Consider the following 26,674-nt stretch of genomic DNA (forward strand, 5'->3'; position numbering starts at 1 on the left):
GTCTGTTTTAAGAATAATCACCCTTGGAGAAATAAGTGTTCTGGTTGACTGACCGCTGTCACAAGGAGAGGGTCATAAATTGTCAGCAGGCCCCCTGGCCAGAAGATGATGTAACACCCCTAAGACCTCTGTATACATTTGTATGAAGCACCTGACTTTAACAAAAGTCAGGACTGCTGTCCCCGCGTGACTTTTGTATAACATGTCAGTGTATAAAAACAGACTCTGGAAAATAAAGAATGGGGATCAGTTTCTCGAAATACTGGTCTCCCCATGTCGCTCTCTCTCTCAAACTCTGGCTGAGTCTCCATCTGGAGCGCGGAACCCACCAAGCTTACTTATTATGCCTGGGCTTCTAAGATCTGACCGGGGAGGCCTCAGTGTCTCCTCTCCTTCGGGAGAACGGAAGGACGCCTGCGGCCTATGTAAGTGGTGCAAGCTTCTTGTCTTGAAGTTTTATTGGTCTCCCGCGTAAACCAAGCTACTCAGCCTCTTTTCTCCACCGAATTTTCCTGCTGAGCTATCCTCATTCTATTACTCTTTATATCTCTAATTAATATCTAATTGAAGCTATTGTATCCTGATCCTCGCCGAAGCCGTCTCCCCTTCGAATACCCTGGATCAGCCTGGGCTGGCCCCCGGCAGGTGTCATGTTTTTATGTGTTAAATCCCTTAATTCTCTCTGTGCTCTTCCTCAGCTCAGCTGCCCTCTCCTCTATTACTTCTTACCATTCCCTCCACACACAATATTCCCTGTCCAGTTCCTTGTCTATGTCCATGCTGTTTCTTCTGTCCAGGTCACCCATCTTTCCCCACGTCCTCTTGGCAAACTCTTCTCATCCTTTAAGCCCTAGTCCAAATGGCACCTTCTCTGGAAAACCTTCCCTGGAAGGTATTGCTACTGCTACTGCTAAGTCACTTCAGTCGTGTCCGACTCTGTGCGACTCCATAGATGTCAGCCCACCAGGCTTCCTTGTCCCTGGGATTCTCCAGGCAAGAACACTGGAGTGGGTTGCCATTTCCTTCTCCAATGCATGAAAGTGAAAAGTGAAAGTGAAGTCGCTTAGTCATGTCCGACTCTAGTGACCCCATTGATTGCAGCCTACCAGGCTCCTCCGTCCATGGGATTTTCTAGGCAAAAGTACTGGAGTGGGGTGCCATTGCCTTCTCCGCCCTGGAAGGTATATTATCCTAATTTCAGGGTGCTTCCCAAACATGGTTCTCATATGATTTTGCCTTATGATTTTATATTTTAAGGCCTGGTTTCTAAAAATACACAGACTTGACTGAATACCTTAAAAGGAAAGGATATAAGAAATGAGCTCATTTTCCCCGCCCTACTCCCTCTCCCCCAATTCCCACTCAACTCTTAGTCAAATATTGATTGAGTACTTTACTGTGCCAGGCACCAAGCTAAGTGCTTTGCATGCAGCATCTCTTGTAAATTCCCCATAATCTTATGATGTAAATTCAGTTGGATCTCCACTTTTCGGAGAAGGCAATCAGGTACACAGCCACTTGCCTCTGTCTCTACACCTGTAAAATGAGGATGATTTTACATCCTCATCTTCCTTGTTACGTTTTCTCCCCAACTAGGATGTAGGTCCCAAAAGGGCAGGAACTTATCTCCTTACAAACTTCGATATCCTCAGAGCCTAAAATTGTGTCTGGCATTGACCAGGCACTCAGTGAATTCCTGAATAAATAAATGAGTCACCTTACATATGAGAAGACTGCAACTTTGACAGAGAGAAAGTAACTTGTCTAAAAGCACAGAGGTGATTGTGGTGGAACTTTGGCTAGAACCAAAATTAGTGATGTGTTGGTAAAGGTTTAACAGTCAGCTCACTGAAAAACCAAGAGTCATGATTTGTAGCATATGTTGATTTCCATGCTGTAAATACGCCCACTGAGGTGGATTTGAAGGAACCAACCTGATGTCAACTGGCTTGTAAATTTCCTTAAAGTTTAACCCCAGGGTCTTGCAAGCCTGTCTATATAAGCTGGTGCCAGATACCAAGAACTGGGACATAGTTCTAAAGAGTACACAATTCCAAAGTACACACTCCCACCATTACTCTGTCCTGCATCCCTGAATGAGGCACAGTCTACCCCCACAGCTGAGTAGGAGAGGAAAAGACACTCAGATAACTCAGTTCAAAGCAGATTGCATAGGTGATTGTTAAAAACCATAAACCCAATCACAACCCGCCCCCCCAACCCCCCTGCTTAAAACCTTTTCAATATCTTCCTAATGCTCTTAGCAGAAAATCCAATCTCCTTATCATGACCCACAAGGCCCTTTTGTGGAAACTCCTCCTCCTGTACCGAACACTGTATCAGGGTTTTTGTCATAGGATATAGTGGTTAACATGACATCCACAATTCCTGCTCCCATGCAGCCTGTGTCCAGTAAATGAGGCTGTCAGTAAACAAGTAATCAGCCATTAAGGACAGACAGTGAAGTAGAGAAGGTGCTAGGAAAGAGAATCGTGAGGAGGGTTTGCCTACTTGGACCCAAGGTGAGTAGCGGAAGATTATGCTAAGACAGTGACATTGGAGGTCTGAAAGATGAGAAACAGTTGGTTGAGGTGTGGGGCTAGTGGCTAGGCAGAAGAGGAGAGGATTTGGTAGTTTGAGGAATAAAAATAATTTCTGTACAATTGGAGACAGTGAAGGTAAGATGAGAAGGATGGTTATCAATATTGTGATGGTCAGAATGTTTGTGTCTCCCCAAGAAACCCATAATTTGACATTTTAACTCCCGAGATGATGGTATTAGGAAGTGAGGCTTTGATGAACTGATTAGATCAAAAGAGTGGAGCCCTCCTGATTAGTTTCGTAAAAGAGGTGGGAGAAAAATCCCTCACCCCCTTCTGCCATGTGAAGATATAGTAAGAAGGCACTTCTGTGAATCCTAAAGCAGGCCCTCACCAGACAAGGAAACTGCCAGTGCCTTGATCTAGGACTTCTCAGCCCCTAGAGTTGCGAGAAATAAGTTTCTGGTGTTTATGCCAGCCACTGTATTTTTTTTTTCCATAGCAGCCTGAAAGGACTAAAACAGACAGCATGAACATGAAAAGCACCAGACTAATAGCCAAGGGAACTAGCAGAGAGGCTTAGCTCTCTTTGAATACAGAAACATTTAAATCCCAGGAGCTCAGATGCACTCTCTGAATAGTTCTTTTCCAATGATGGGCAACTTTCACCTACAGAAAACCTATTTACACCACTTAAGTAGAAACAGGATTATCCAGTTTCCACTGGCCTTTGCATAGGTGAATAAACAGAAGCCCAGAGAAGGAAATGTCATCACCAACTGTTTCGCAGGCACTAACAACTGTCTGGTCTTGGACACTACACTTTCTGAGCCAGTGCTGTCCAACAGAAATGGAATGGAAGCCACAAAGAGAGCCACACGAGTACTTTACATTTTCTACTAACCACATTTTAAAAAGTAAACAGAAATGGTGAAGTAAATAGTAAAGTGAAATTAAATTTTATATTTTATTTGACCCTAAGTATAACTTCAACATGTAATCAACGCAAGTCTTAGAAATCAGATGGGTATTTTCTTTACACTTAAAGCACATTTTAATTCAGACTAGCCATAGTTCAAGCCCTCAGTAACCACATGTGGTTAGTAGGTAGAGTACTGGACAGTGCAGTTCAATGCCTCAGTTTTCTCTGTGAACTGAGAATAAAATGAGGAATAAAACTGCCTAGGTCACTGAATGGATTAAGAGAGGACAAGGGAAACACCGTGCATTCTGCCCTGCGCTCCGCCCAGCACGTAGGGGGCGCGCAATAATCTTGCTTCCTTTACTCTTTTCTTTTAACGCACCGCCCCCTTCAAGTCTCCGCCCCTTTCCCCGCCCCCTTCAGGTTCCGGGCGGAAGTAGTGCTGTTAAAAGCAGGGCGCTTTGCAGTATCGCTGCATTTTACTGCAGTGTGGCCGGCTTGCTTGTCGCGCGCACTTCTGCTTCATTGGCTCTGCGGCCCCTGCTCCAGGCGCTTTACGGCAGTGTGGCTGGAGCTGCTGCTCTGGGGGCCGCGGTTTGGTCGTGAGTGGAGGGAATCCGAGTAGCCAGTGTTGACTGAGACTGCAATCATGGACGTTGGGGAACTTCTGAGCTACCAGGTATGATGGTCGAGGAGGGCTGGGGGGACCGTCCTCTCACCCAGGCAGGAATCGCAGGACCAGAGTTCCTTCATATCACTTTCTCCCATCTCTTCCCTGGGCCTGGGTCCTCTCACTTCTCGTGTCAACCGGGTCCCTCCCTCGAATTTCTCCTGGGTTCTTTCAATTCATTACGATCCTCAAGGCCCGGACCTCTTCTTAACTTCAGTCTGGGCCTCTTCTCACCCTACCCTGAGACTTGACTGCCTTTCACTTTTCTGAAGGCCCCAGACTATCTTCACAACCATTCCCCTTTAATTCTCTTCTTCAAGTCACTGAGTTGATGATCGTGGTGGGAGAGCATTGGCCTTTCTTGCATTTGAGTATCAGCTTCTCTACTGATCGACTCTGTGGCTTTGGGACAAGTTCTGTTGTCTTCTTGGAGCCTCAACTTCTGTATGTATAGAACAGAGACAGTAATAGCTACCTATTAGGGTAGTTTGCGGGGAAGGCAATGGCACCCCACTCCAGTACTCTTGCCTGGAAAATCCCATGGACGGAGAAGCCTGGAAGGCTGCAGTCCATGGGGTCGCTGAGGATCGAACAGGACTGAGCGACTTCACTTTCACTTTTCACTTTCATGCATTGGAGAAGAACACTCCAGTGTTCTTGCCTGGAGAATCCCAGGGACGGGGGACCCTGGTGGGCTGCCGTCTATGGGGTTGCACAGAGTGGGACACGACTGAAGTGACTTAGCAGCAGGGTAGTTTGAGGACTGTAATCAATGAGTATGAAAGCTGATTTTAAAGTGCAGAAAGTTGGACACATGTTGATTGCAGTTGTTGGCAGATGTTTGACTTTCTCACATGTGATGGATCCCTAGGACTCTTCTTTTCCCATTTGCTCAGAATACATGTGGGGAAACTGACCCAGAGGGTAAAAAAAGACTTTTCCAAAGTCACTCAATAAGAGCTTTGATTAGAGGTGAGGTCTTTTGGCTCCCAGCTCAACCGTTTTACCTTTCTTTGGTCTTCTTAAATGTCCAGTATGGTAGCCACTAGCCACATACAGCTGTTGAACACTTGAAATGAGACTAGTCTGAATTGTGTTAAATTACACTTTCTGCCGTAAGGTAAGGTGGTGTCATCTGCATATCTGAGGTTATTGATATTTCTCCCGGCAATCTTGATTCCAGCTTGTGCTTCTTCCAGTGTTTCTCATGACGTACTCTGCATATAAGTTAAATAAGCAGGGTGACAATATACAGCCTTGACGCACTCCTTTTCCTACTTGGAACCAGTCTCTTGTTCCATGTCAAGTTCTAACTGTTGCTTCCTGACCTGCATATAGGTTTCTGAAGAGGAAGGTCAGGTGGTCTGGTATTTCCATCTCTTTCAGAATTTTCCACAGTTTACTGTGCTGGGAGAAATATTAATAACCTCAGATATGCAGATGACACCACCCTTATGGCAGAAAGTGAAGAGGAACTAAAAAGCCTCTTGATTAAAGTGAAAGAGGAGAGTGGAAAAGTTGGCTTAAAGCTCAACGTTCAGAAAACTAAGATCATGGCATCCGGTCCCATCACTTTATGGCAAATAGATGGGGAAACAGTGGACACAGTGTCAGACTTTATTTTTTTGGGGCTCCAAAATCACCGCAGATGGTGATTGCAGCCATGAAATTAGAAGATGCTTATTCCTTGGAAGGAAAGTTATGACCAACCTAGATAGTGTATTAAAAAGCAGAGACATTACTTTGCCAACAAAGATCCGTCTAGTCAAGGCTATGGTTTTTCCAGTAGTCATGTATGGATGTGAGAGTTGTGCTGTGAAGAAAGCTGAGCGCCGATAAATTGATGCTTTTGAATTGTGGTGTTGGAGAAGACTCTTGAGAGTCCCTTGGACTACAAGGAGATCCAACCAGTCCGTCCTAAAGGAGATCAGTCCTGGGTGTTCATTGGAAGGACTGATGTTGAAGCAGAGGCTCCAATACTTTGGCCACCTGATGCTAAGAGCTGACTCATTTGAAAAGACCCTGATGTTGGCAAAGATTGAAGGCAGGAGGAGAAGGGGACGACAGAGGATGAGATGGTTGGATGGCATCACCAACTCAATGGACATGAGTTTGGGTAAACTCCAGGAGATAGTGATGGACAGGGAGGCCTGGTGTGCTGCAATTCATGGGGTCGCAAAGAGTCGGACATGACTGAGCAACTGAACTGAACTGACTGACTCTTAGAATAATCAGTATAAAAAAGTAAAATTTTAATATTGATTACATGATCATATCAATTACTTTGACTATTGATCATATTGATTAAATAATCGTATATGGGTAATGGGCAAAATAAAATATATTCAAAATAAATTGTACCTATTTCTGTTGACTTTAAATGTTGCTACTGGCCTTTTAGTGTGGCTACTAAAATTACATATATAGCTGGCTTTTCATTTTCCTTGGACAGCTCTGCAGTAGAGAATAGGGGACTAGGAACCATGTGTCTGGAGCTCTGTTGCTTGGCATCCCTGTTTTGCTGCTCCCTGACTGCTGTGACCTGGAACAAAATATTTAACTTCTCTCTGCCTTGGTTTCCTCATCTTTATAAGTGAGGGCAATGAAAGTATCTATCATAAAAGTCTGTTGTGAAGCTGTTGTGAAATGTGAAGTGTTTGGAGCAATGCTTGTCACAGAATAAACGTTTGAAGAATGTTAGCAATTATATTCATGCAATTCCCTCAGCCAATATATTGTACATAGTACTGACCTTGGAGACTCGGACATCATGAGAAAGAACTTGTAAGCAATAGGAAGTATATAGCCAAGAGATTTCCTTTTTAAGACAGTAATTGGATGTGAAAGAAGAATGGAGATAGGTGGGTTGAATGAGTGGTTATATCTCTGGTAGCTCAGATGGTAAAGAATCTGCCTGCAATGTTGGAGAACTGGATTCAATCCCTGGGTCGGGAAGATCCTCTAGAGAAAGGAGTGGCAACCCATTCCAGTATTCTTGCCTGGAGGATCCCATGGGCAGAGAAGCCTGGTGGGCTGCAGTCCATGGGTTCCAAAGAGTTGGACACAACTAAGGCAGTCCATTGAGTCCCAAAGAGTTGGACATGACTGAGCAACTAACTCTTTCACTCTGATGCCTGTTTGGCCTACACATGAGCACACTACTCATAAAATGGGCTTCCCAGGTGGCTCAAGTGGTAAAGGATGTGCCTGCCAATGCAGAAGACACAGGAGACTCAGGTTCAATCCCTGGGTCTGGAAGATCCTTTGGAAGAGGAAATTGACAACTCATTCCAGTATTCTTGCTGGGATAATCCCGTGGACAGAGAAGCCTGGTGGGCTGCAGTCCATGGGTTCCAAAGAGCTGGACACAACTAAGGTGGCAGAGCACTCATAGAACATTAAAGCTTGAAAAGGTTCATTTATTTGCTCAACAAATATTTATTGAGTATGTACTTTGCAAGGCACTGTATCCATTGATATACAGCACTGAACAAAACAGACAAGGTTCTTGCTTTGTGGAGCTTATAATCTGGTGGGGAAGTAGCAAGATAAGAGTAAATGAATGAGAAGTTCAGGTCATGGTAAGTGCTTTGAAGGATACACAGGATATACTATGGAACTGGGCTGTCTGATACAGCCACTGGTGACATGTTACTAGTGAACTATTGAAATGTGGCTAGTTTGAGTTGAGGTCCGCTACCCATGTAAAGTATACACTGGATTTTCAAGATTTAGTGTGAAGGAAGTGATGAAAAGGTGACTAAAGTATATTATTTTTATATTGATTCCATGCTGAAATGATGCTTAGGGTATATTGACTTAAAGAAAATTATTAAAACTAGTATTATCGTCTTAAAAACATTTAAAATGTTTTTAAATTTAAAATGTGGCTACTGGAAAATTTAAAGTTATATATGCATCATATGCAAAAGTCATATATATATTTAAAGTTATATTTGCCATATTTAAAATGTGGCTACTAGAAAATTTAAAGTTATATATGCATAAAGTTATATATAATCTTATGGCTTTCAATATATTTTTGTTGGACAGCGATGGTTTTTTTTGTCTTTATTTATTTATTTTTTAAATTGTTGGGCTGCACTGCACAGCATGTGAAATCTTAGAGTTGCCCGACCAGATTTTGAACCTGCACCCTCTGCAGTGGAAGTGCAGAGTCCTAACCACTGGACACCAGGGAAGCCCCAGACAGCACCATTAAAGAAAATAACCCACGGAAGTGGGAGACAGGACCTATTATTTTTAGATAATATGGTCTGGGAAAGACTTTGAAGAATGGACATGGTAAGATGGTTGAGAAGGAATCAATCATGTGAAAAGCACAGAATAATCAAAACAGAGGGAATAGTAAGTACATAGACTCTGAAGTAGAAGGTGGTGCAACCTGTTAGAGGATCAGGAAGAGGACTGATGTAGCTGGAACTTGGTAAATGAGCAGGGGAATGAAAAGCGATGAAATTGGAGATGTAGGCAGATGACCAGCTATGGAGGCCTTGCTGTGGGCCATAATAAGGAGTTTGAATTCCATTTTGAGAGTTGTTACAGACACCCTCATTCAACCCACATGTGTACAAATGAAAAGTGAACCCCATTTTGGTAAAGGGACTTCCCAAAGATTGTGGGCCAAGGTAGTGGCCGGAGTCAAAACCAGAATCCTGATCTTATTTCCAGCTCTGTTCATTCTCTACATGGCACTGTTCATGCAGTTTTCTTTCTGTAAGATCAGTGTCCACTCCTCCTGTTCCTAAAAGATGGTCAGTCTGGAATCCAGTCCATGATAAATCAGACGCACCCATCCTCTTGTGGAAAGTCATGAGGATCACCCAAGTTAACAGCTGCAAAAGCTCTTTGAAAACGGGAAGTTTTTATAGACATGAAAGATGGATTGCATGCTTGCATCCTATCTCTAAATATAACAACCCTGTGTGGAGGGCTGTTTTAAATCTCTGCTATACAGATGAGAGAACTGAGGTACAAAAAGGTGCCTGCCCCAGAGCTGGAGCTCCTACCCACGGTGCTGGGCTGAACTAACCTGCTTTTAGATACGTCCTTACATTAATTCTCAACATGCTCTTTGAGGTAGGTGGCAAGCCCGTTTTATAGAAAAGGAAACTCAAGCTGGAGGGGTCAGTTACCTGCCCAAGATGAAACAGTAAGGAGCAGAGCTAGAACTGGAACCAATTGAATACCCAAATCTAGTTTTCCAATTAAAAAAAAAAACTTTTAAAATTGAACTATGGTACACGTATAGACGAATGCGCGAATCTTAAGTGCTTTTGATTTTAGTTGTCATTTACAAAATAGACTGAGCATGACCACTAGTGTTCATTTCTCAGGGACAAAGCGGTCTGATTTGAACATCCCCACCCCCAGAGTTTGATTCAGTAAGTCTCCCATGAGACCTTAGCATTTGCATTTCTAACAAGATGCCAGGTGATGCTTAAGCTGTGGGGCCAGGGACCCCACTTTGAGACCCCCCCGGCCTAGAATGATCTACATTCCTCTTAAAATTTTCTTCAACTGAGACATTTCACCTCCCTTTTCATGGCCATTAGTTTGCAGTATTTTGAGTGTAAGCTGTACTTTTCCCCCTGCCATCTAAGATATTGAGAACAAATCAGTTAATCTTTCTGGGCCTCAGTTTCCTCATATGACTAATGAGGGAAGATTAAGTAAGTTCCTCTGAGCTCCCTTCTAGCTTTAAAATTCTGTGATAACTAATTATTTAGGCCGAGAGTGCCAGAGATTTCAAGGGATAAAAAAAGCTTGACATAGAAGGATGAACTGGGGCTGAAAATCTGGGAGACTTGAGTTTTAATCCTACCTTTATCATTATTTATCCGAGTGACTCAGGATAAGTCGCTTTCTTCTCTGTACATCATTTTTTTTTTAAATCATGATTAATACACAATGAGATTGAGCTCTATGACTTCTCATTCTTTCCTTTCCTAAAATTCAAAGACTAAGGTAAATAAAGAAAATCTGTAATGTCAAGATGTTTATTAAAAGTATTTGACATTTTTTGAGTGCTTACAAAGTCTCACTTTTGGGGCAGCTTGGTGGGAAGATTGCAATTTTCTACTGAGATTGGTTCTTCTAATAATAGAGTTAGGCAGCGAGCGCCTCAGTATATGCCTTATATCCTTGACATATGTTAACTATTCATTTGAGAAGACAGGAGAATTACAATGTGGACAGGAGGTGGTGGAAAAAGTCTTAAAGAGGAAACTAGTTATGTTCCCAATATGGAAATGTACTTTTTTGATGCCTTCAGGCTTAGACATCTCATCAAGAAGTGTGCCCAGCAGTTCCTTGGCTGAGAAGTTTCTGCTGCATAGACGCGTGTATGAACTCCAGGGCATTCTCATTAATACTAATTCCACAGATGTCTGGAAAAAGTTCTTACCTCTGAAGTTTTCCAATAAAGAATTCTCGTTTAGTGCAGTTTGGCTCAGTGGGAATGACTCGCTTTGTGACATGAGAGTATTCTCTTTGAGGCAGATTGGGGTCGAGGACCCTTGGTTTTGGCAGTGTTGCAGACACCCACTCCTCTTGTTACTTATCAGTCAGTAATATAACAGTTCCTGAGATTGCAATGGCTTGTTGGAATCTAGCATCTTTCTCCTTCACCCTTATTTCTTTCTTTTGAAATAAAAAATTTTAATGACAGTAATTTGACAGGAGTAGTATTAAAAGAAAGTGTTCAAGAAAAAGGAAACTATTACCCCTAATCCTATAAATATTTTCATATTCCCAGAGGACTTTTGTGTTTTTCATGACTATATCTATTGAATATATACTGTTTTGTGTTCTATGTTTTAACATTGCCAGAAATATTTTTTGTTTCTGCATGTTATTTTTAATGTCTGCAAACTTTTTTTTTTTTTTTTGCTCAAGTCATAGGCAAACCATTTTCTCCTAAATTGTCTTCTATAATCGAGTACTTAGGTGGTTTCCAGGTTTTGTTCTTGGAGATAATATTGCTGTGAACTTCTGTATTCAGGTAGCATTTCCCCCTCACATCTGCTGTAGTAATTATCAAATGATTGGATATGCCTGGAGAGGGGATGCTGGAAATGGATTTGGTTTGGTTGTTGAGGAAAAGGAGAAGATATTGGAATCTCAGCCCTGATGAGTGAAGGGGGCTAAGGAGTCATTCTTGACTATGATTAGGGAGTACAAAAGCCCTCAGTGAAATGTACAGAGCGTTGAGCAACTCAAGAGGAGTGGCGGGAAATGACGGGTTTGCCTCAGCTGCAGAAGTTCAAGCAGGACACAGCGCTCATGTGGGATTAATCCCTTATCAGTTGACATCAGTGGTGTGTGTTCCAGTTTTACTGCAATCTTGACAACTACTAGTTGTCATAATTTATTTTTTCTCATTAATCTAGTAAGTATATGAAGTGTTAGTTCATTTGCTTTAATAAGCATTTTTTCCCTTTGTTTATCATTTGTACTTCTTATCATCTGCTTCTTTTTCCTAGAGTTGTAGTTTATAACTGTGCTTTTCTGTTGTGTTTTTTGTTGATGAAAAAATTTCAGAAGACTGGACACTGCTCAAATGTATCTTTTCTTTGGTAGCCCCATTTTACCCAAGAACTCTGAGAATATTATCCTAATCATGATGTCTCTTACAGCATCGTGAAATAGGCTCTTTTTGCATGACGGTTGAGACTAGTGCTTTTCGAAGTTACTCATTGTTGGTGGGACTATAAATAACAAATTGCTATTGGTATTGATATTCCCATTTCAAGGTGTTTTCTGTTTCATCTTCTGGGTCACTTTTTTGTTAATGCTCCCTCCCTCCCTTTGTGATCTTACCTTCTCTCTTTACCCTGGTGAGTTCCTTTTATACTCATAAAATACATTGTTTTTATGTGCCTCCTTGCACACTAGGCAGTGAACGGAGAGGCAGGGACCAGCGCCAGAGTGTCTCACTCATAATTGATACCTAATAAATGATCATCTAACGATGGAGTGAATGAACTAGTACGTGGCTTTAAATATGCCTTTTGGAAAGCTTTTGTTCTAATATCTTGTCTGCTTGCTGGCTTGTATCTCTTTGCTTTCATGTTAGACTTCGAGAAAGTTTGTTTTAAATCCATTACTTCAGTTACTAAATTGTCCTCTGCTTCCTTATCATGTCTTGCTCCTCTTGCTACAAAACCTACATTCTTTTTTAAAAAAAAAAAAAAACAAAACTTTTAATTTTGATCTAACTTTAAACTTACAGAAGTTTTGCAAAAATAGTATGGAGAGTTCCCATATGCTCCTCAAATAACTTCCCTTAAAGTTATACAACCAGAGCACAGTGGTCAAAATCAGGAAATTAACATTTGTATACTGATGACAAACATACAGTCTTAAATGTCACCAGTTTTGTTTGTTTTGTTTTCTAACATATCTTGTAAATGCTTTCTTTTTTAATTATTTTTTTATTGAAGTATGGATGATTTACAATATTGTTGTAGTTTCTGGTTTACAGCAAAGTGATTCAGTTAAAACATGTGTATGTGTACATGTGTATATTTTCCATCGTGGTTTATTATAGGACCCTGAATATAGTTCCCTGTGCTATATAGTAGAACCTTGTTGTTTATCTATTTTAGGTATAGTAGTTTGTACCTGCTAATCCCAAACTTCTCATTTATCCCTTCCCACCCCCTTTCCCCTTTGGTAACCTTAAATTTGTTTTCTGTCTGTGAGTCTGTTTTGTAAATAAGTTCATTTGTATCGTATTTGAGACTCCACGTGTAAGTGCTGTCATGTGGTATTTGTCTTTCCCCTTCTGACTTACTTCACTTAGTATGATAACCTCTAGAGCCTCATTAGTCTTGACTCTTCACTAGAATTTGATTCTGTAATCCGGTTCCTCAGTTTAGAGGAACTCATCCAGTCTTTTGTCCTTCAGCAGCATTATATAAACTCTTGGCGCACTAGCCCTGATTTAGCTTTCATGTGTCTGCTGAACCTTCTAACCAGATGCTCTGGTATCACATAATCCCCTGCGTCTCTCCACCAGCCCCCTTATCACCTACCCCCGGTTCTGCATTTCAATCAAGGGTGTAGCTGCCTCCGGCTGACTTGAGAAAAGCCCTGGACCTATTTCTCAAAGATGAAAGACAAGGTTCTTTTCTGTATGGAAAACATGAATTTTCAATTGGGGGGCTAGCTCCTCTCTCAGGAGTCAGGAGGGTGCTAGGATCTGAAAATGCTTAAGCCACTGTTCTGGCTGTCATGGCAATCCACTCCAGTACTCTTGCCTAGAAAATTCCATGGATAGAGGAGCCTGGTGGGCTATAGTCCATGGGGTCACAAAGAGTCGGACATGACTGAGTGACTTCACGACACGACAACGACCAGCTGTCATGGAGCTTACAGTCTAAAGGGAAGCGCCTCACAGATTTGAGAATTGATAACAGAGGTGTCTGGCGGGCTGCAGTCCATGGGGTCACAGAGAATTGGACATGACTGAGTAACTGAACAACAGCAAACAGTATGCAGTACCACTGAGTGAACAGGAAGTCGGGGCAAAGAGGCAGGAGCAGTCCTGCCACTGGGAAGTTGGGAAGGCTTTGCAAGGGAGTTGTGGCTTCTTTAGGAGCCTTCTCTCTATCCTTTCTATTTCAGTCACCACCATCTTAGTTTAGACTCTTGGGACTTTGTCAAAAAAGTTTTGTTCTAATAGATCTTATACTGGCATGATAAATGTTGGTTTGTTTCCTCCATGAGCCTGCTCTGATCATGGCTGCCAGCCCTACCTATTTCCACTTCCTTGGAGATAGGTCTTATTGAGATGCCTAATTTTGGAGGTGAACTTAAGGAAGCCATAGCTTTCTGCAGTCTTTCACTAGATGTCACTTTAAATTGGGGGATTGCATTTATAAGACCCGGATAGAGAAGTTGCCACACGTAAAAATGACTGCTTTGGAGAATGTGGATGGTTCAAAATAGCTCTGTTGGAGAAAATAGTTCAAACACATGCCCTTCTGAATGTGCTCATTTTAGACATCTTTTAATGTTTAGTGTGGTGGGTGAACCTTCACTCTGGGTTAGACAGACTGCCTGTATTTGAATTCCACCTCTGCTACTTGATAGCTATGTGACTTTAATTAATCTCGTTAAGCCTCAGGTCTTCATCTTTAAAATACAGATTATATAATAGAGTCTGTCTCTGCCCCACCATCTTTTTAAAAAGCTCCACTTCACCATCTTTTTTGAAGATACAGGATCAAATGAGACAGTGTGGGAAGTGCTAAGTAGTATAGTGCCTGGCATATGGTAAAGTGTCCAGTACATGCTAGCTGTTAGTTTTATGATTGATATAATTATAAACACCGATGGTATAGCAGAAGGAAAAAATGTTTTTCTCGAATTCTGCAAAGCTGCCTTAGAATTCCCAAGGTCACCAGTCCCTTGGAGATTAAGGTTTAGAATGCTATAAAAGGAAATGGGAACAGTTTGTCACACACACATGCCAACGTGTAGAACTGTTCTCAATAGATTAAAGTATAACCCTATTCTACCACAGTTAGCAGCCACTGATATCAAGAATTATATCATCAACACAGTAATTCTTTTTCCCATGTCTCTTTAATATTACTAAGATATCTCAGCTTTCCTCTTTTCTAGTGCCAGGAATCTCATTTACAAATTATTCCTTTCTTTTTTCCCCTTAATGTTCCTGAAGGAAAATTGGTTTTGGTCTGAGTCTTGTACAGCTGTAGAAAAAATGGAATCAGGAGGAGATACAGCAGGTTCTCTTACCTTCTCCAAGACCAGCCATTTGATTCTAGTATTTCAGCTGAATAATTAAAGAACATTTTCTTTTCCACGGAGTTCCTGGAGCCTGTTGGCCTAAACTTTGGAATCCCAGCTCCATTGTGAGTTGGTAAATAGAAACTGGATTACCTTCCTTGTGAGTTCAGTGAAAGGTCTGGTAAGACTGCCGCAGCACAATTTCATCTCTTAACTCATTTTAGATGATCAGTTGCCTGTAAGCAGATTGTCTACTTTGGCTCCTCAGACTTTCCTTCAAGTACCCATCGGTGTCCAAAGTCAGGGACTGAACTGAGAAGGATTTGAAATAGAGCACAGAGTATTATGATGCTTCTCTCTGACTGTGTCTGGCTGTATTCCAAAGACAGGTATGATCAATTATTGAACACTTTGGCATTATTCATGGGCTCATTCTGTTAGTACATAATATTGAGGATTGATTACATTTTTATTTGACATCCCTGCTCCAGTTAAGAGCAACTAAGTTTAGAATCACTTTTGGATTCAATCTTCAATAGACTTAACCATTAACAGTCCATCAGCCCTCTGCTGGTGTATTGTATGTTTTTAGGGTATTATGACACACGCTCACAGTCAGGCTGTGAGCCAATCCAGATTTTTGAGGGCTGGTAAATTTCATTGGGGCTTCCCAGGTGGCGCTAGTGGTAAAGAACTTGCCTGCCAACACAAGAGATGCAAGAGACTCAGGTTCGATCCCTGGGTCGGGAAGATCACCTGGAGGAGGAAATGGCAACCCACCCCAGTATTCTTGCCTAGAGAATCCCATGGACAGAGGAGCCTGGCAGGCTACAGTCCATAGGGTCACAAAGAGTCGGACACGACTGAAGTGATTTAATACCTAAATTTTGTTCGAATTGGTAAGGTTTTAGAAAAGGCAGAGGAACCAGAGATCAAATTGCCAACATCTGCTGGATCATCAAAAAAGCAAGAGAATTCCAGAAAAACATCTATTTCTGCTTTATTGACTATGCCAAAGCCTTTGACTGCACGGATTACAATAAACTGTGGAAAATTCTGAAAGAGATGGGAATACCAGACCACCTGACCTGCCTCTTGAGAAATCTGTACGCCGGTCAGGAAGCAACAGTTAGAACTGGACATGGAACAACAGACTGCTTCCAAATAGGAAAAGGAGTATGTCAAGGCTGCATATTGTCACCCTGCTTATTTAACTTGTATGCAGAGTACATCATGAGAAACGCTGGAAGAAGCACAAGCTGGAATCAAGATTGCTGGGAGAAATATCAATAACCTCAGATATGCAGATGACACCACCCTTATGGCAGAAAGTGAAGAGGAACTCAAAAGCCTCTTGATGAAAGTGAAAGAGGAGAGTGAAAAAGTTTGCTTAAAGCTCAACATTCAGAAAACGAAGATCATGGCATCCGGTCCCATCACTTCATGGGAAATAGATGGGGAAACAGTGGAAACAGTGTTAGACTTTATTTTGGGGGGCTCCAAAATCACTGCAGATGGTGACTGCAGCCATGAAATTAAAAGACGCTTACTCCTTGGAAGGAAAGTTATGACCAACCTAGATAGCATATTCAAAAGCAGAGACGTTACTTTGCCAACAAAGATTCGTCTAGTCAAGGCTATGGTTTTTCCTGTGGTCATGTATGGATATGAGAGTTGAACTGTGAAGAAAGCTGAGTGCCAAAGAATTGATGCTTTTGAACTGTGGTGTTGGAGAAGACTCTTGAGAGTCCCTTGGACTGCAAGGAGATCCAACCAGTCCATTCTGAAGGAGATCAGCGCTAGGATTTCTTTGGAGGGAATGATGTTAAAGCTGAAACTCCAGTACTTTGGCCACCTCATGCGAAGAGTTGACTCATTGGAAAAGACTCTGATGCTGGGAGGGATTGAGGGCAGGAGGAGAAGGGGACGACAGAGGATGAGATGGCTGGATGGCATCACTGACTCGATGGACATGAGTCTGGGTGAACTCTGGGAGTTGGGGATGGACAGGGAGGCCTGGCATGCTGCGATTCATGGGGTCACAAAGAGTTGGACACGACTGAGCGACTGAACTGAACTGAACTGAATCCTTATTGAGCCTTTCATGTTTGAATTATTCAACACATTTATGAAATGCCTACTAAATGCAGGATGTTTTTGTAGACACCAGGAATGGAGTGATACATGAGACAGTTGCAGTCTCTAGTCTTTAGAGAACTTATACCCAGGGAACCAAGACAGAAAATAAAGAGAAACAAATATAAATAAGAGCACCTAAACATGCAAACAAATAATGCTAGTGAAATAAAAACAAGATAACTTTAAATAGAGATATGAAGGGGGAAAAGGGCTGATGTAATGGAGTGATGGGGGACCACCATAAGTTCCAGAAGGGCTCTCTAAGGAGATAACGTTGAGACTGAATATGAATAACGAGCAGGATCCAACCACATGAAGAGCTGTGGGAATAGCAACGTAAGCCAAGGGGAAAACCACTACAGAAGCCCTAAGGTGGGAACAAGCTTGTCATGTTTGAGGCAGTATAGGTAGAACATGGTGAGTGAGGAGGGTAAGGACGGAGCGGTCTGCTCTGGGGAGGATCAGTTCAGTTCATTCGCTCAGTCAGACTCTTTGTGACTCCATGGACTGCAACACACCAGGCCTTCCTGTCCATCACCAACTCCCAGAGCTTGCTCAAACTCACATGCATCGAGTTGGTAACACCATCCAACCATCTTGTCCTCTGTCGTCCCTTTCTCCTCCTGCCTTCAATCTTTCCCAGCATCAGGGTCTTTTCCAATGAGTCGGCTCTTTGCATCAGGTGGCCAAAATATTGGAGTTTCAGCTTCAGCGTCAGTCCTTCCAATGAATATTCAGGACTAATTTCCTTCAGGATTGACTGGTTTGATCTCCTTGCAGTCCAAGAGACTTCTCCAACACTGCAGTTCAAAAGCAGTTCTCCTGGGGAGGATGGGAAACCCTAAAATGTTCAGATGTTATTGTCAGTACATCGGGAAGCGATTGGGGGATTGAAGCTGTGGAGTGATACAATATGATTATGTTTTAAAAGGCCACTACATCTGTGGAATGGAGGCTGGATTGTTGGGGAGCAATCTGGCTGGCTTCATTGTTCAGAGGGTGGAATTCACCTTTGTGCTGCAGAGGGCCGCAGCTGAAGCTGTGCTCTCACTAGAATAATTGCTTTCCCGCCTAGGTTGTTTTCAGAATCTCCCAATTCTAAACATTTAATCTGTGTTCTGGCTTAATCAAGAAGCAGCACTTTTCCTAGTGCCAGGCTTGGCAGGGAAAATGTGGGCATGGTGCCTTGTGTTGAGCACCCTGGCCTGGAGAGAATGAAGAAAGCAGCCTCTGGTGGACCTGAGGACAATGCAGGTGACCCTCAGCACCTGGTACTTGTAGGAAGCTTTGGAATCCATAAACTTTATGTGCCTCTGCAAAACAGTTGCAGATGGTCTGGACGGATGATTAAATATCACCACTGTTTTGCCCAGATCTGCTCTGCTGTGGCCATCCTCTCCATGTCTGGTTTTACATTACAGTGAGTAATTAAGGGGCACCGCCTTTCTGGTTACTTTCAGGACATCTTTTTCACTTGGCTTGAGGGGAGTTTCAGTTTCTGCCAGTTTTATGACTGACTGCTGTGAGCAGTGGTTGTGAATGGCTACTCTTTGTTTTCAAAATTTAAAAAAAAACAAAAAACAAAAAACAAAACTGAAAACACAACTTGAAAAGAACTCTCTCTAACAAGGGGGAATAATTGCCTGACTTTGCCGTCTCTGCTGATTCTTCCAGTGGGAGTTCTGCCATCAGACTTGTCACAGTTAGTTGGCAAGGACTTTTTTTCCTGAGTTAGCACGTAGAGATCTGAACGGGCAGAGATAACACAAATTAGCAATGGTACAGGCCTATCTGCAGAGGAACAGATTTCCTTCTGACCAGAGGTGCTGTTGGTGGGCACCATCTAATTTTCTGTGCATCTCTTACCACTGATGACAGGACTTTTCTGCAAATAAAAAGAATTGCTTAAGCACCACCCGAGCTGGGCAGTTTTTACAAGACTTGAGAGTTTCAAAGACCCTCAGGCTGCTTAGCCTGCCAATGTAGTCCCTGAATATTATCTTCCTGGCTTCTCACTGGGGATCCTTATACCTCATTCAGCATAATGAACTTAAGGAGACAGAAATTCTGATTCTTGTCCCTCATTTTTCTCTTTTTCCAAAGATTTCTTCTTCCATCCCCACAGAACTTAAAAGGACACAGAGGGCTCAGTGGGGGGGAAAGAGATGGTGTCTGCCTTCTGGCTGACGTGACTTGTACGAGTGGTCGGATTCCATAATGAAGATTGCAAATCGCTTTCCATCTTCTTGGTACCTGCCCCATAATTAGAGGTTTAAACATTATGTTTAAATGAGTAATTTTCCCCCTTACTTTTCTGTGTGCTTAAAACCACCATTAGAGCAAGATGGAGACTGGTTAACAGTCTGATATTGGGCTTCATATTCTAGTTGTGCTGTTGGCAAGATGTTGATGAATTCTTATTTTAATTGGAAAAAAAAAAAAAGAAGCAGTTTTTAGCTGTGGTTCATGTTGTGTGAGGTGGAGGCACTTTGATTGCTGAGTATGGGGAGTATACCTTGTTTTAGGAGCTTGACACCAAATCTAACAGGATAACATCAGGAGGTGGTGTGCAGCTGGTCTGGAAGTACTGCCTCTACATTAGAGGCAGAGTTGCCTTCAGTTGACAGATTACCTTTGTGTCTGTCGGAGAAGGGGGTCACTTAAAGGGTTAGTATGTTCCTGATTTGAAGCGAATGAAAAACAGCTCATAGAGGAGCTTGTAGAAACTGTCGTACTTTCAATGAAATAAAAGAATATGTGTTTTCTCCTTCCTGTGTCACCAAGGAAAAGAACAAGATAGAAGATTGGGAACCACAACGTATTGAAGAGCCAGGCATTGAGCTATTTGATTTGTCATTCTGTCACATCCTAAAGGCAAGTCCAGGAAGATAGTATTCTTATTTCTATTACATAGGTGAGGAAAGAAAGTTCACAGAGGTTTAGTGACTTGCTCAAAGATAGCCAAGAAGTAGGTGGTAGAATCTTTTTCCTAATTGAGGGCTTCAGTGGATGGAGGTAGCTTAAAAAAAGAAACACCCTAAAGACGAGAATGCAACAGAATGCTGCCATCACCCTGCCTTGTATTCACCTGTGCTCGGCCACGTGTATCATTCCTGCCCAGTAGAGCGCCACACACTGGTTATCAAATCCAGGGCGGAAGAACACCTTTCATCAGTTAGCAGTCCCCGGGGAAGACTTCAAATGCTGCCCTGGCATCTTGGTATTGGAGCTGCCAAGGAAGGCACAACACAGTCAAGCACTGGATGGAGCAATGCTTTGCTCACAAAGAAGAGAGACAGAGAGGATCAGCTCCGGTGGTGCGCATCAGTCCCTGGTGGCCAGCAGGGTCCCCCCCCAACTCCCATGATGGACGGCTGGCCTGTGTGCAACCCTCTTTCTTAGAGCAGCAGAAGGACCCAGACCTGAAAGGTGTGGTACGACTCAGGGCCGTTGGTAGTCATACTTAAGCAGGACAAAGGAACACTTGCTGAGCCTCAGACAGGGAAAGATATTCCCGTACAAAGTGACAAACCAGGCATTGGCCATTTGGGTTCCTTATCTCTTGTAAAGAAGTATTCCAGGCCCAAGGCCCATTTTTATGTGACTGAGTGGGATTTGAAATACTGCATGCATGAAGCTGCCTTTCCCAACAGTTCTTTATTGAAATTACTTGATTACCTCTTTCTTCCCACTGGACTTTGATTTCCTCCAGGGCAGTGACTATACTGTACCTACTGTATAATAAATACTCAGTGAATGTGTCTTGACTGAAGAAAAAAAAAAAAGAATGAAGGTGAATGAATGAAGCAGTGAATCAGTGATCAGGTGGCTGAATTTGGGTTTCTTCCAGGTATCTTTTTATGTGAAGACTTGGCACCCTCTCAGTTGCCTTCTCTTTCTTGTCTCTCATTTCTTGATGGAGAGAAGATTAAGCTGAGTTTGTGATTGTTAGTGGCCCTGGTCATAGGACTCACTGGGTTGGGTGAAACTTAACAGTTGATGATCTTGATAAAAGTCTGATTTCAATACTGTAATAACCTGAGAGTTGGCTGGAATTTTTTTTTTTTTTTTCAAAGATCAGCGCTGTCTCTTACTCCAAAACAAGAGATTAAACTAATCATTTGTTTCAGTACAGTTCAGTTCAGTTCAGTTGCTCAGTTGTGTCCGACTCTTTGCGACCCCATGAACCGCGGCATGCCAGGCCTCCCTGTCCATCACCAACTCCCAGAGTCCACACAAGCCCATGTCCTTCGAGTCAGTGATGCCATCCAACCATCTCATCCTCTGTCGTCCCCTTCTCCTCAATCTTTCCCAGCATAACGGTCTTTTCAAATGAGTCAGCTCTTCACATCAGGTGGCCAAAGTATTGGAGTTTCACCTTCAACATCAGACCTTCCAATGAACACCCAGGGCTGATCCCCTTTAGGATGGACTGGTTGGATCTCCTTGCAGTCCAAGGGACTCTCAAGAGTCTTCTCCAACACCACAGTTCAAAAGCATCAATTCTTCAGCACTCAGCTTTCTTCACAGTCGAATTCTGACATCCATACATGACCACTGGAAAAACCATAACCTTGACTAGACGGACCTTTGTTGGCAAAGTAATGTCTCTGCTTTTGAACATGCTGTCTAGGTTGGTCATAACTTTCCTTCCAAGGAGTTAGCGTCTTTTAATTTCATGGCTGCAGTCACCATCTGCAGTGATTTTGGAGTCCAGAAAAATAAAAGTCAGTCACTGTTTCCACTGTTTCCCCATCTATTTCCCATGAAGTGATGGGACCGGATGCCATGATCTTCGTTTTCTGAATGTTGAGCTTTAAGCCAACTTTTTCACTCTCCACTTTCACTGTCATTAAGAGGCTCTTGAGTTCTTCTTCACTTTCTGCCATAAGGGTGGTGTCATCTGCATATCTGAGGTTATTGATATTTCTCCCGGCAATCTTGATTCCAGCTTGTGCTTCTTCCAGCCCAGCGTTTCTCATGATGTACTCTGCATAGAAGTTAAATAAGCAGGGTGACGATATACAGCCTTGACATACTCCTTTTCCTATTTGGAACCAGTCTGTTGTTCTATGTCCAGTTCTAACTGTTGCTTCCTGACTGCATACAGGTTTCTGAAGAGGCAGGTCAGGTGGTCTGGTATTCCCATCTCTTTCAGAATTTTCCACAGTTTGTTGTGATCCACACAGTCAAAGACTTTGGCATAGTCAATAAAGCAGAAATAGATGTTTTTCTGGAACTCTCTTGCTTTTTCGATGATCCAGTGGATGTTGGCAATTTGATCTCTGGTTCCTCTGTCTTTTCTAAAACCAGCTTGAACATCTGGAAGTTCATGGTTCACGTATTGCTGAAGCCTGGCTTGGAGAATTTTGAGCATTACTTTAGTAGCGTGTGAGATGAATGCAATTGTGTAGTAGTTTGAGCATTCTTTGGCATTGCCTTTCTTTGGGATTGGAATGAAAACTGACCTTTTCCATCCAAAGATTTATACCAATGCGACTTTGGGTTGTAATTGCTGTTTTCTCTTTACCCAGCCTTATAGGCAAAAGATAGGAAACAATACAGCAAGGTTAATATTTATTTCATGTTGATTATATCTGGCACATCCATTTCCATTTGACTTTTTATCCCTTAAACATTTATTATTTTTCTGGGTTAGGCACTTCCTTGCTGTGGGAGCTTTTTCAAGGATGACACGTAGCAATTTGCCCAAGCAAGGTCACACACTAGTAACAACAAAGTTAGGTGTCTGACCACTAGAATCCATTCTCTTCTGCCTGCACTATTCCCCCTCTATAAATTGGACTACTTTGGCAAATCCTATGGATGGAGGAGCCTGGTAGGCTGCAGTCCATGGGGTTGCTAGGAGTCGGACATGACTGAGCGACTTCACTTTCACTTTTCACTTTCATGCATTGGAGAAGGCAGTGGCAACCCACTCCATTGTTCTTGCCTGGAGAATCCCAAGGACGGGAGAGCCTGGTGGGCTGCCATCTATGGTGTTGCACAGAGTCAGACACGACTGAAGCGACTTAGCAGCAGCAGCAGCAGCATTTTGAATGTACCGTATATTTTATACAGGCTGAGGACAAACATGGGTTTCTGAAACAGGAGGTGGTAGAGTTGCTAAAAGTTCACTTCAGTAGCCTTGGGACACAGATCTGTAGCAAGCACAGAAGTCAGTTAAGGTGGGAAAATTTCCCCATCACATGGTAGGAGTGTGGTACCCTGGCAGGAGTGAGAGCTTGGGGCTTAGATTGACTGCTTGAATCCTGTCTCCACTATTTCCCAGCTCCTTGACCTTGAGCAGCTTGTTATGCAAGCCACCCCCCGAGCTTTGGTTTCCTCACTTGAAGAAACGGGGAATGGTCTTACCTACCTGGCAGGGTTGTGTGATGATTGAAAAAATAATGAAATGTCAAGTTCTGGGTATATAATAAGCACACGGTTAATGGTCACTGTTCTGTAGCTTGGATAATCACTTGGTGAGGGATCTGGAGGAGGAATTCTTTATGGTTTCTGTAAACCCCATGATTCTCTGACCTCAGTGCCTCCTTGAGAAGCTCTTGGTAAGGTTTATATCCAACTTGGCCTATTGAGGCCTGTCCTGGCTTACTTAGGCAGCTTTGTTTAAAGGAGGGGGCCGAATTCCCTTGTGTATAGGTTTCTCAGCCAGTGTCTCTCTGTTTTTTTGATATGTTTACTGGAATTCTCAAGTTTCTAAGTAATTTCAGTCTGAGACGAGAGAGTAGGATTGATGTCAGGCTGCTTTAACACAGGTGTTATAAACAAGATTAAGAGGTTGTTGAAAAGATATCAGTGGAGCTCCAGGGCTAGCTTCCTGGAGTCATTCTAAATTGACAGCTAATGGGTAGTTTGCCTTGATAGCTCTCTCTGAGTTGGTTGTAACCAGCTAGAGATTCACCCACAGAGGAAACCTTCTTATGAAAATTCACTTTACTTTCCTTTATAAAAAAAATAAAGCTATTATAACTTGTAATGATGTCTTTACATGATGCAAAAAATAAACACACACACACACACAAACAAAAACAGTGTCTTTGCACTGTTTTAAGGTAAAGCTTTTTTTAAAGACTTCCCTGATAGCTCAGTTGGTAAAGAATCCGCCTGCAACGCCGGAGACCCCGGTTTGATTCCTGGGTCGGGAAGATCCGCTGGAGAAGGGATAGGCTACCCACTCCAGTATTCTTGGGCTTCCCTTGTGCCTTAGCTGGTAAAGAATCCTCCTGTAATGCGGGAGACCTGGGTTGGAAGATTCCCTGGAAAAGGGAAAGGCTACCCACTCCAGTATTCTGGCCTGGAGAATTCCATGGACTGAATAAATAGTCCATGGGGTTGCAAAGAGTTGGATACGACTGAGCAACTTTCACTTTTTTTAAAGGAGCTCAATTAAGTTGTTTTTTTTTAAATGCTAAAAGCCTACCAAGCTTCCAAGAAAACTTTAAAAAGGAGAGAGACGGTTCAAAACAGTTATTTTATTCTGCCATGTATTTAATTTTTTTTCTGTATAAAACATTATTTAATTATCTTGATCCTTGGTGTAGTTTTTTCCTGCACAATAAGGTATGCATTTTGCCTTATCTAGTTTACTAGACAGTACTGCTAGGAAACTTAAGTATCCTAAACTGTTTTTGAGGTGAGTAGTTACTAGTTTAAAATCACCTTGAAGCCACTTTTATATTCTTTCTGAGAGCATTGTGCTGGTGGGGATAGAGCTTGTAGGGGGAATTTGTAGGTTCCCAGGAGGCATTCACCCAGGTTACCAAAGAATTCCGTTCGATCGTTTTCCACACGGTCATTGGTTCCCTCTGTTTTCTGGGTATAAGAAATGTTTCTGACTCGAACTCACTTACCATCCTTGTCTTTATTGGGAATGGAGGTATTTTGCTAACTTTAGTGGTCTGTAAAGCTTCTAGAAATAGTAAAACCTTTGAGTTGAGGAAAATAAAGTGCATCCTAGACAAAAGCAGACATGAAGCCGTCTCTTTTCGTTGTTTTTGATGGACTCATCAACAGGCATGTGTTGAGGCCATAATACCAGATACTTCATTCAAGCCGAGAGTGAAAGGTAAATTGGCACTCCAGTGCAGGAAAGTGTATTGTAAAATCGTGCTACATTTGCAGACTTCAAAATGTTATTCATAATGTTGAAAAATACTCTTTGACAAGATAGTTCAGCTGCTCTGCTGCTAAGTCACTTCAGTTGTGTCCAACTCTGTGCAACCCCATAGACGGCAGCCCACCAGGCTCCCCCGTCCCTGGGATTCTCCAGGCAAGAACACTGGAGTGGGTTGCCATTTCCTTCTCCAATGCATGAAAGTGAAAAGTGAAAGTCAAGTCGCTCAGTCGTATCCGACTCTTAGCGACCCCATGGACTGCAGCCTACCAGGCTTCTCCGTCCATAGGATTTTCCAGGCAAGAGTGCTGGAGTGGGGTGCCATTGCCTTCTCCGGTTCAGTCGCTCAGTCGTGTCCAACTCTTTGTGACCCCGTGGACTGCAGCACGCCAGGCCCCCTGTCCATCACCAACTCCCAGAGCTTGCTCAAACTCATGTCCATTGAGTTGGTCATGCTATCCAACCGTCTCATTGTCTGTCGTCCCTTTCTCCTCCTGCCCTCAGTCTTTCCCAGCATCAGGATCTTTTGCAGTGAGTTAGTTCTTCTCATCAGGTGGCCAAAGTATTGGAGCTTCAGCATCAGTCCTTCCAATGAATATTCAAGACTGATTTCCTTGAGGATTGACTGGTTGGATCTCCTTGCAGTCCAAGACTCTCAAGAGTCTTCCCCAACACCACAGTTCAAAAGCATCAATTCTTCTGCACTAAGCTTTCTTCATACTCCAACTCTCACATCCATACGTGACTACTGGAAAAACCATAGCTTTTACTAGATGGACCTTTGTTGGCAAAGTAATGTCTCTGCTTTTTAGTATGCTGTCTAGGTTGGTCATAGCTTTTCTTCTAAGGAGCAAGTGTCTTTTAATTTCATGGCTGCATTCACCATCTGCAGTGATTATGGAGCCCAAGAAAATAAAATGTGTCACTGTTTCCATTGTTTCCCCATCTATTTGCCATGAAATGATGGGACCAGATGCCATGATCTTATTTTGAATGTTGAGTTTTAAGCCAATATCTTTCACAAGATGCTCAGGGTAAAGTTTCACGTGAGTTCTGTCTTCCTTCAAATAAATGCAGCAGCCATTGTGTAACAGATTTGTGTGGATAAATTTTAAGCTTTAAAAGAAATAATGGTAATATCTGATGTCCTGGACTCCAGAGATCAAAATCATGTCAAAACCCTTAAGGAAATAATAAGCAGTTGTGAAAGAGTTAGACTTCGTAAATGAATAACATGACATTTCTCACTTATGATCTGGTTCTCACTCAGTCAGTCTCAGGCCATTCAGTATACTCTGAATATTTCCCCCTCCCCATTTTCTAAAAATATCTTCACTTTTTCATTCCTATCTGTCTTTCTGCTAGTATATCCTCTCCCCCCACATCGCAACCACTCTTTCTGTTTGAAAGAGGAACGCAATTTTGAGTCTTATATCTGAGCCTTGGGTCTAAAACTATGAATAATTTGAACATTGCTATATTAATTT

At 42.5% G+C, this 26,674-nt stretch overlaps 1 protein-coding gene across 1 annotated transcript in view; it reads left to right on the forward strand.

The window, feature by feature from the left end:
- The first annotated feature begins 3,947 nt into the window (after positions 1-3,947).
- The window catches only part of CTNNBL1 (catenin beta like 1), a 166,729-nt gene continuing 144,002 nt past the window's right edge, over positions 3,948-26,674 (forward strand). Inside the window, exon 1 of the mRNA XM_005895997.2 lies at positions 3,948-4,141. Coding sequence (XP_005896059.1) covers positions 4,112-4,141 — 30 coding nt within the window. The 5' untranslated portion in view covers positions 3,948-4,111. The remainder of the gene's footprint in view (positions 4,142-26,674) is intronic.

The sequence above is a fragment of the Bos mutus genome, chromosome 13 (genome assembly GCF_027580195.1).
Source record: "Bos mutus isolate GX-2022 chromosome 13, NWIPB_WYAK_1.1, whole genome shotgun sequence".
Lineage (NCBI taxonomy): Eukaryota > Metazoa > Chordata > Mammalia > Artiodactyla > Bovidae > Bos > Bos mutus.